The following is a 10268-nucleotide window of genomic DNA, read 5'->3' as shown; positions in this document are numbered from 1 at the left end:
GGAACCCGTGACCCTCCGGCCGCGCGTCCCCAGCTTACAGCCTCGGACACTGAAGCCCACGGGAAAGCGGCAGAAGAGGGGGATTCGGCTTCGTTCTGAGTCCCCCGCTCCCAGACCCAGCCGGCCCAATCCACACTTCCGAGTGCGAGTGTCCGCTGCGTGCCCCTCTCTGGGTCTCAGTTTCCCCGTCAGGAAACAGGGCAGGGCAGCTGGAATGGTGGTTGGGGTTAGGGTTTGGGGCTCTCTCCTTCTCTGACCGCGACCCCACCCCTCTCCAGGCTTCAGTTTTCCCATCAGTCAAAACCAGGAGAAGGCAAGTGATTTCTAAGTCTCTCCCCCTCCCTTCTAGGAATTTGGACAACGGGTCGGGGGGCCAAGCTGGGGCCGACGTCCCGGTCTTGGGGTGGAAACTTCGCTCCCTCGCTGGTTGCCGGATCTGAGGCAGGGTCCGTGCTCTCTGCGGGACTCAGTTTCCCCAGCCTCCCCGCGGGCGCCGGGACGCCCAGGGCCCGGGTCCCAGGGGCGCAGCCCCCCGCGGCTGCGCGCTGGGCCGGGCGGATGACATCACCGGGCCGGGGGCGGGGAGGGAGCGGGAGGGAGCGGGACGGAGGGGAGGGCCTCCTCCGCGCCAGGCGCAGCGCCCGGTCGGGCTCGGTCGGGCGACCGCGGCCATGACGCAGGGTCCGGGCGGGCGCACGCCCCCCGCGCCCCCCGCGCCCCCGGAGCCCGAGGCGCCCACCACCTTTTGCGCTCTGCTGCCGCGCATGCCGCAATGGAAGTTCGCTGCCCCGGCGGGCTTCCTGGGCCGGGGCCCCGCGGCAGCTCGGGCGGCCGGGGGCGCGGGGGCCGCCGACGCCCAGCCCGAGACCCCCGGCCCGGCTGGCGTCCCGGCGCTGGCGGCCGCGGTCCTGGGCGCCTGCGAGCCGCGCTGCGCCGCGCCCTGTCCGCTGCCGGCGCTCAGCCGCTGCCGAGCCGCGGGGGCCCGCGGCCCGCGGGGCGCGCGGGGGGTGGCCGGGCCCCCGGACGCCAGCGCCGACGAGTGGATCCGCAAAGGCAGCTTCATCCACAAGCCGGCACACGGCTGGCTGCACCCAGACGCCAGGGTCCTGGGGCCCGGGGTCTCCTACATCGTGCGGGTGAGTGCGTCGGCCGGGATCCCGCGGATCGCGCCTTCCCGGAGCCCCAGCTTGGGGCTCCCCTCCCCTCCCTTCGTTCTCTTGGACGCCCGGACCCCGAGAGCCAGGTCTCTCTTCCCCATCGTCCCTCCTCTCCCTACCACCCTGGACCCCCATCTCCAGGCGGCTCTGCGCTGGCCGCCCCCATCCGGAGGCTCCGGGGTCAGTGTTCCCACGGCGTCACGTGGGGAGGGGCGGGGAGAGGGAGGCAGGTGGGTGGGGGACGCGCATGCGCAGGGTAAACGCGCTCCGGTTCCGTGGGTGGGGAGACTGCGGAGTGAGGACAGGGGTGGGCGCGTCCTCCCGCCGGACCCCCCCTCGGACGACAGAACGGGAGCCTGCAGAGACCTTGGCCCAGGTGGGGGGCCCGGGGAAGGGGTCTCCGGACGGGGGCCGCGCCCAGACCGACCGCAGGATTGATGTGAGACTGGGGGGCTCGGGATGTGGCGCAAGGAAAGGGGCCTTCTTTTCTCCTGGTGCTTTACTGGGAACCTTTCAAACGCACGGAAGAGCGCCTGCCTGCCTGCCTGCGCCCGCGCCCGTTAGCGCTTTTACCTTCTCTGCTCAAAACCCCTACTTGGCGTGTAGTTTTCGATGAACCTGAAGGAAATACGCGGCCGAGTGTGACGCTTGCTGTGAAATGTCCCGCACGCGTCTCCGGAGAGAGCTTCCTCCTGCACACCCGCAGCTCACTGTTACCTCTGGGAAGTTACCAGACACTCCGAAGTGTCCTCAAGCGTCTGGCTGTCGGTCACACCCCTCAGTTGGCTGGGAGTTAATGTGATTGTATTTGGTTATCTGTCCATTCCCTTTAGAACCATCTCCAGCATCTCTTCCAGGACTGGGACTTCCAGGGCTGGGTTGAGTAGTGTCTCCCCATAAATTCACGTCCATGGGAACCTGCGAATGCAGCCTTATTTAGGAACAGAGTCTTTGTAGAAGCAATCAAGTTAGCACGAGTTCATCCTGGAGTAGGGCGGCCCTAACTTAGTGGCTGGTGTGTGTATACGGAGAGAGAAGCCACGGAGGACGGAGGCAGAGGCTGGAGTGACGCAGCCACAGTCCTGGGGGCGCCAAAGGGAGCCGAGGAGGCAGGAAGGACCCTCCCCTGGAGCCTGGGGACAGATGCGGCCCTGCCTCCAGCTTGCTTTCAGACTTGTGGGCTTCCAGAACTGGGAGCGTGTAGGCTTCTGTTGTCTTGAGCTGCCCAGCGTGTGGTTCTTAGTCAGGGTGGGCCCCGGGAGAGGACCGTGCCCCTGACAGCGTGGTCGGTTTGAACCTCCCGGCCACTCCCTCCCCGTGTGGTCCAGGCCTGCGGCGTCCCGTCACAGGGGCCTATTAGATGGGTAGAGCCTCAGGCCCACAGTGGACTTGTCGAGGCTGTAGACTGCCCCACATTCTGGGTCTGTCTCTTTTCTCACGGGGCCTTTTAACTCGGTTCCTTGCCCTTTCTCTTCCGGAGTCCTGGCAGTGGGTCCAGAGGCTTGACTGTACTCAGAACTGGCTTCATAGCAAGTGTCTCATGGGTTGTGCTGGGGACTTGGGGTTTGGAGTGCTCAGAACTCAGATGCTAGCGTCGTGGGGTGCGGGGCGTTGGGCCATCCCAATGATCATAAATGTTTGTCAGCGCAGCACATATTTAATGCATGCCATCCTGCCAGGCCCTGACCATCTGGTAGGAAATGAGAAAGATCTGGTCCCTGCTCTTACAGGGCTTAGATTCTAGAGGGAGACACAGACAACAGGTAACTAAGAGAACACAAATGGCAGGTGCAGGCAGGTGGTGCTAAATTACAATGCAGGAATTAAAGTGATATCAGGTGAGGGGCTGGGTGGTCACCTCAGCTGGGGCAGTAAGGGGACGGCATCTCTCAGCAGATGACATTTAAACTGAGACCTGAGCCCATGAGGCCCCAGACATGAAGTGACTTGGGAAACAGAGCTCCAGGCTGGGGCACAGCAAGTGCAAAGGCCCAGTGGCTGGGAATGAGTTTGACATGTTTGGGGAATAGCAGGAGATCCACATGGAGCTTTTGGAGAGAAGGAGAGGAATAAGAGATTTGCTGGCAAGCTCGGCTCTAGATAGTTTTAAGCAGGGGTCACAGGGTGGAGTTTGGCGTTTTGAAAGGGCCTTTCTGGTGGCCTATGGAAATGGGGTGGGAGTGGGGGCTGAGAGGGCAGCAGAGAGACCCAGGAGGGGGCAAGGAGAGAAGACCTGGAGCAGGGCAACCTGAGGGTGGAGAGAAGTGGGGACAGCGTCTGTGCTGGAGATGGAGCCCAGAGGAGTCTCTGACTGACGGACGAAGGGCTCTGACTGGCTGGTCGGAGGCCCCTGTGGGGTCTGAACCAGCCGCATCCTCCGCTCTGTTTGCCTGGGAGCCTCTCCACCCGCGCCTACATCACAGAGCCAGGCAGCGCCTCGTTGGTTTACAGAGTGGCCTGAGGTTAAGGCAGGGAGCAGGCATCCCTCAGGTCACACCGGGACTCCTTCACACTAGGACCCTGCGACTCCAGAAGAGGATGCATTGTTCCCACCTATGTAAGTTGGGAAACTGAGGCACAGAGAGGCAGAGTGTGTCCGCAGATGCGGAGTGAAAGTGCACTACCAGACCAGGAACTAAGGTCTCTCCTTCAGAGCTGGGACTCCCCGCCGTCCGTCAAGTTCTAGGGCGGGGACAGATCGACAACCCAGAGACGGCCCTCCTGGTCCCAGGGCCTGCGAATGTGTCCTCTCACGGCAGACGGGACCTTGTCAAGGTCCCTGAGGCAGGGGTGACCCCGGGTTCCCGGGGTCCCAGCGTCCTCACGAGGCCCTCAGGAGAGGGAGGCAGAGGGTAGAGGGTCAGAGGCAGAGAGGCGGGCGGACCCCGCGCTGCTGAGCCTGAGGATGGAGGAGGGGCCGCGGGCTGAGGATGTGGAGCCTCTGGAAGCGGGAAAAGTGGGGAGACGGGGCTCCCTGGGGCCCCGGGCGACCCGGCCCTACCCACGCCCGGGGGCTCAGCCAGGAGGCCCGTGTCAGACTCCTGAGTCCAGAACTGTAAGGGAATAAATTTATGTTAAATTTGTGGTAACTAAGTGGCAGCAAGAAGAAGCTGGTATGTCAGCTGGCTCACCTCCCTGACCTTACAGAACCGTCACAAAACCCAGGAATGATCCCTACTTGAGACGAGACGACGGAGCCCTGGAGAGCAGAGATGCGGACGTGGCCTCTGAGTTCACCATGTTCAAGGCTGCACGTTGATCAGGGGGATTATCCTCCCAGCTCTGAGGTTTCCCACCTATTTCATAGATCAGGAAACTGAGGGGCGCCTGGGTGGTTCAGTCAGTTAAGCGTCCGACTTCGGCTCAGGTCATGATCTCACGGTTTGTGGGTTTGAGCCCCGCGTCGGGCTCTGTGCTGACAGCTCAGAGCCTGGAGCTGCTTCGGATTCTGTGTCTCCCTCTCTCTCTGACCCTCCCCTGCTCACACTGTCTCTCTCTTTCTCTCTCAGAAATAAATAAACATTGAAAAAAAAAAAAAAGGAAACTGAGGTACATGGTGAAGTCCAGGAGCCTGCTGGGAGCACTGTCCTGGTGAGGGTCCCAGTGGCTGCGATGCCTTTGGCTGTGTCACCACCTCCTGACTCAGGGCTTAGAGGTAAAGATGTCGAGAGAGGAGACCCCGGGTGGGCAGCTCTGTGCCTCAGCAGCTTGGCGACCTCATCGTGGGTCCAAGCTCTTCTCAGTGTGTTGGGGTGAATAGTGTCCCCCAAGTTCACGTCCACCTGGTACCTCAGAACGTGGTCTTATTTTGAGGAGGGTCTTTGCAGATGCAGTGGCATGAGGGTGAGGCCAGGCTGGAGTCGGATGGGCCCTGAGTCGGTGACCAGAGTCCTCGTAAGCCGTGTGAGGGCAGGAGCAGGAGGCCACGCAGAGGGAGGTGGAGATTGCAGTGACCCGTCTACACCAGGAGCTGCGCGGGCAGGCGAGGCCTCGCTGGAGCTCCCGAGGGAAGCCGTCTGCGGCACCTGGATGTCAGGCCTCCGGTCTCCAGGCTGTGAGGGAACATGCTTCGCGCTGCCGAGTTTGTGGTGCCCGGTGACAGCCGCCCCGGGAGGCCAGTACACCACCCTCGACGTGACTTCCCTCTCGGGTCAGCTCCTCTCCTGGCTGCAAAATAGTGGCTCTGGCTCCGCCCGTCCCATCAGCCTGCAGAAAAGACCCTTTTCCAGTGGGGCCCTTTTGTGAATAAGGGAACCATTCCCAGCAATCCCAGTCAGCTTCCCCTCATGTCTCATTGGCTGTCCTGTGACTTTCCCTAAACCCAGATCATCGCTGCCCAAAGAACTTCCTGAGACAATAGAATGTTCTAGATCTGTGCTGTCCCATATGGTAGCCCCATGTGGCCACTGAGCCCTTTAAATGTGGCTACTGTGACTAGCAGACTAAACTTTAATTCCACTTAACTTTAAATTCGAGTGGCCCTCTGAGGCACGTGCTTACTGTGCTGGGCAGCTCGGCTCTAGTTTCCTTTGATCTTTGGACCATCTGAAGGGGTAGATGTCTGAGCAGTATTTGGTGGTTAAGGAAGAAGTGAACCTGCTCTGCGGACAAGCCGGAATTTGCACCGACTCCGGGGACCACCAATCTTCCCGAAGTGTGGTTCTCAAATGCTGGCAATATACAAGGAACTGTGGGAAGCTGGCTGAGTAGAGATGTTCCTTAGCTGCAAATGTAGCTTATTCCTTGGAGGAGAGGACAGAACGTCTTCAGGATGGATTAATTCAGTGGCTTGACAACATCCCTAAAGACCTAGGTCCTTCCATCTCTTTGCACTGCCATCTTCAGCATGCTGGCTTAGCTACCATACTGGAAAGCGAAACACAGAATCACCATGAGACCCAGCAATCCCACTTCCGGGAGCGCATCCCGAACAACTCAGACCAGGGACTCAAACAGGCGTTTGCACACCCACATTCACAGCAGCACAATCCACAACAGGCAAAAGAAAAAAAAGGTGGAAACACCCCAAGTGTCCCTCCACGGACGAAGGACAAAAACGATGTGTCCATCCATGCGCCAGAATGTGATCCAGCCTCAGGAAGGAAGGACGTCCTGCCGCCACGTGGACCAACCCAGAGGACACCGTGCGCAGTGACAGAAGCCAGACACAGAAGGACACATCCTGCATGACTCCACTCACAGGGGGTCCCCAGAGGCATCCTGTCCACAGAGACAGTAGATGGTGGAGGTGGGGCAGGGAGCAGGGAGTCCGTGCTTCATGGGGACAGGGTGTCAGTCTGGGGAGATGGAAAGTTCTGGAGACGGATGCACAACAGCGTGAATGTACTTGATGTCAGTGCACTTAGAGACGGTTACGATGAGGGGCGCCGGGCTAGCTCAGTGGGTGGAGCGTGTGACTTGATCTTGGGGCTGTGAGTTCGGGCACCACATTGGGTGTAGAGATTACATAAAATAAAATCTTTAAAAAAAAGAAATGGTTAAGGTGGCAAATCTCATGTGTATTCTGCCACAGGAAGGAAATAAGCGGTGCCCCACACGGCTTGTGTTATGACTGAAATGAGCTAAGACCGGAGGCGTGGTGATCATACGGGGTTTCCCACGTGCACGAATGCCTGCAGGCTGTTCTGAAGGGACCCGGGGAGGCCGGCGTCAATGGGGGGCAGCCGGCGTCAATGGGAGGCTTCCCACGTCAGGGGCAGGGCGCCGGGCCTTCTGAGGAGCTCACGCTGGTTGTCTTGCGGGCTGTCCCTTGGTTTGTGTCTGACTGGTGTTTCCTCACAACTGGGTTCAGGTTGTGCATTCGGGGCGAGAGGCACAGAGGTGTGCTGTGTCTTCTCCACTGACCACAGCAGGAGGCAGGGACAAGTGTCCATCCTGATACCGGTTCTGGAAGCTTGGATCACTTGGTGTCCTGGTAAGAATGGTGTTCCCCCAAGTTCATGTCTGCTGGAGCCTTAGGATGTGACTTTATTTGGCAATAGGGTCTTTGCAGGTGTGAATGTGGTTAAGATGAGGCCATCCTAGGGGCGCCTGGGTGGCTTAGTCGGTTAAGCGTCCGACTTTCGCTTAGGTCATGATCTCGCGGTTCGTGGGTTCGAGCCCCGCGTCGGGTTCTGTGCTGACTGCCAGCTCGGAGCCTGGAGCCTGTTTCAGAGTCTGTGTCTCCCTCTCTCTCTGACTCTCCCCTGCTCACGCTGTCTCTCTCTCTCTCTCTCTCTCTCCTAGAAATAAATAAAACATTAAAAAAAATTAAAAAAAAAAAAAAAGATGAGGCCATCCTAGATGAGGGTGCCCCGGCACACGTGATGACAGATGCAGGACTGGAGTGTGCCTGGCGCAGAGCACCTCCGGCCACCCCCCTCAGAAGGCAGGGATGCCAGGCAGCACCTTCCCTGGAGGCTTTGGTGCAGCGTGGCCTCTGCCCGCACAGGGATTTGGATGCCGGGTCTCTAGAACTGAGAGCAAATACATTCCTGTTGTTCTAAGCTGTCCAGATTGTGGTGCTTTGTTACGGTGGCCTCAGGACACAGACATACTGGTTAGGGTGACACTTGTTTCCTTTATTATTAGCAAGTATCTGTGGGGATGCAGGGTTTTCTTTTAAATACTTTTTTTTTTTAACATTTTATTTATTTCTGAGAGAGAGAGACAGAGTGAGCAGGGGAGGGTCAAGAGAGAGGGAGACGCAGAATCCAAAACAGGCTCCAGGCTCTGAGCTGTCAGCACAGAGCCCAACACGGGGCTCAAACCCACGAACTGTGAGATCATGACCTGAACCGAAGTCGGATGCTTAACCCACTGAGCCACCCAGGCGCCCCTAGGGTTTTCTTTTTATATCAGACCTTTAACTTTGAAGGAGAAAAAGCATAATGTGTGTGAAGGAGTCTTGAGTTCAGGGCGCGTTTCTGCTTTGTCACCTGAGTGCAGCCGTGCCCACCCCACTGTGTATGAGCCTCGGCCGCGACCCTGGAGCTCCCCCCACCCTGCCTCTACCCTCGTGTTCTAGAACTTCCCTGCGGAGGGGGACTTGGGAGGCTGTGCAAACATCCCGGTTCCCAACAAGCTTCCACTGATTTGTCTTAGACATTGACAGCTCTGCCTGGACGGACACTTCCCACTGTGATACTGATGTGTGTATTTCAGTCGTTACTAGGAAAACACTATTAGGCATCAAACCAGAGGCTGATGGTAGCAATAGGCGATTTCCTTTTTTCCTCATATAAATAAATTTAAAAAAAAGATATAATTCAGTACCATAAAATTTGCCCATTTAAATCGTACAGTTCAGATTTTTAGTACATTTATACAGCTGTGAAACCCGCACCATGATCTAACCCAGAACATTCCATCACTCCAAAAAGAATCCAGCCCCGTCCCCATGAACCATCACCCCCTCCCCTTCCCTCCCCCCCCGCCCCCATGAGCCCCCTCCCGTCCGTGGAGGAGCCTGTTCCGGACGCGTCACGCACGTGGACTCACACCCGCGTGGCCTCCCGTGTCTGGTTCCCTCCCTGAGCGTCGTGTGTTCGGGGTCCGTCCGCGGGGCGGCGGGTGTGGGCGCCTCGCTCGTGCTCGCGGCCGAGGGGCGTGCGCGTGCGCGGTGGACGCCCCTGAGGGACGTGCGCGTGCGCGGTGGACACGGTCATCTGTGGACGTGCGCGTGCGCGGTGGACACACCTCAGGGGCGTGCGCGTGCGCGGTGGACACGTTGTGTTATCCATTGACGAAAATTTGGGTCATTTCCTGCCCTATCCTTAGAAAATAAACCCAGTTATGTTTACAATTGGAGTTTATTTAAAAATAAGATGGTAGGGGCGCCTGGGTGGCTTAGTCGGTTGAGCGTCCGACTTTCGCTTAGGTCACGATCTCGCGGTTCGTGGGTTCGAGCCCCGCGTCGGGCTCTGTGCTGACTGCCAGCTCAGAGCCTGGAGCCTGTTTCAGTCTGTGACTCCCTCTCTCTCTGACCCTCCCCTGCTCACGCTGTCTCTCTCTCTCTCTCCTAGAAAAAAAAAATTAAAAAAAAAAAGATGGTAAGTAAATAATAGTATGTGCCGTGTGGTACGACTTGAGGAGGGAGACGGGGGTGGGGGTGGGGGGCGGCGGGCCCTTGGCTCAGTCCCCTTCCGGGCTCGGGTCCCCGACTCCCTGTAGCGTCCCAGGGCGGGCTCTGGGCTGCCCTGGTTTGGCCTGTGCAAAGGAGCAGGTGGGGTGCAGAGCCATTCGGAGTCTCCTGACCTGCTGTCAGTGTCCTGGGGCGCCTGCAACGAATTGCCGCAAAGGCGGCCGCTTGCAACCGCACCCGAGGCTTCTCCCGGCTCCGGGGCTGGAGGTCTCAGACCCAGCTGGGGGCCGTTGCTTTGAGGCTCTGCGGCGGCAAGCGTCCCGTCTGGCTCTCCCGGGTCCTGGGGGTGCGGCAGGTCTAAGTCTCCAGCTTCCCACTCGCACCTCCCTCGGCCTGTGTCCTACCGGGACACCTTCCGTGGATTAAGGGCCCATCCGAAGGCTCTGGGAGGGGCGCATGGACAAATCCTTCGGGGGGCCAGCACCCAACGCACCACAGCTGAGTTCGATGAGTTTGTGCTTCTAGGGCAGAGGTCACGCTCACTGGCGGACCCAAGGCTGAACTTGACCTCCGAGCTTCTCCCACTGCCTTCTCTTTAAAAGTAAAAATTCAGGGGCACCTGGGTGGCTCAGTCGGTTGAGCGTCCAACATCGGCTCAGGTCACCATCTCACGGTTGGTGGGTTCCAGCACCGCGTTGGGCTCTGTGCTGACAGCTCGGAGCCTGGAGCTGCTTCAGATTCTGTGTCTCCCTCTTTCTCTCTGCCCCTCCCCTGCTCACACTCTGTCTCTCTCTGTCTCTCAAAAATAAAAATAAACTGTAAAAAAATAAAAATTCAATTTCTTGTCAACAGTTACAAATTAAGGGGTTTCAAACAAAAGCGCTGGATTTCTTGTCTCTTTAAAAAAACAACTCACGTGTCTGGCAGCACTGGGCCCCTCTGGCTATGGAATATGGAGTTTACCCCAGTCCTCACTCCTTCCTGTTGTGCAATGGGGAGAGTTCAGAGCCTAAAGGCATGGGTTCTAA

The 10268-nt window shown here is 58.6% G+C and overlaps 1 protein-coding gene across 2 annotated transcripts in view; it reads left to right on the top strand.

The window, feature by feature from the left end:
* The first annotated feature begins 671 nt into the window (after positions 1-671).
* SHC2 (SHC adaptor protein 2) overlaps positions 672-10268 on the top strand; it is a 31104-nt gene continuing 21507 nt past the window's right edge. For both annotated transcript variants that reach the window (XM_039248054.1, XM_039248053.1), the window contains exon 1: positions 672-1136. In XM_039248054.1, coding sequence (XP_039103985.1) covers positions 672-1136 — 465 coding nt within the window. The remainder of the gene's footprint in view (positions 1137-10268) is intronic.

The sequence above is a fragment of the Hyaena hyaena genome, unplaced genomic scaffold, assembly GCF_003009895.1.
Source record: "Hyaena hyaena isolate Hyena2069 unplaced genomic scaffold, ASM300989v1 scaffold_302, whole genome shotgun sequence".
In the NCBI taxonomy this organism is placed as follows: domain Eukaryota; kingdom Metazoa; phylum Chordata; class Mammalia; order Carnivora; family Hyaenidae; genus Hyaena; species Hyaena hyaena.
Note: the sequence above shows the minus strand (reverse complement) of the source record. Positions and strands in the feature narration are given on the sequence as shown.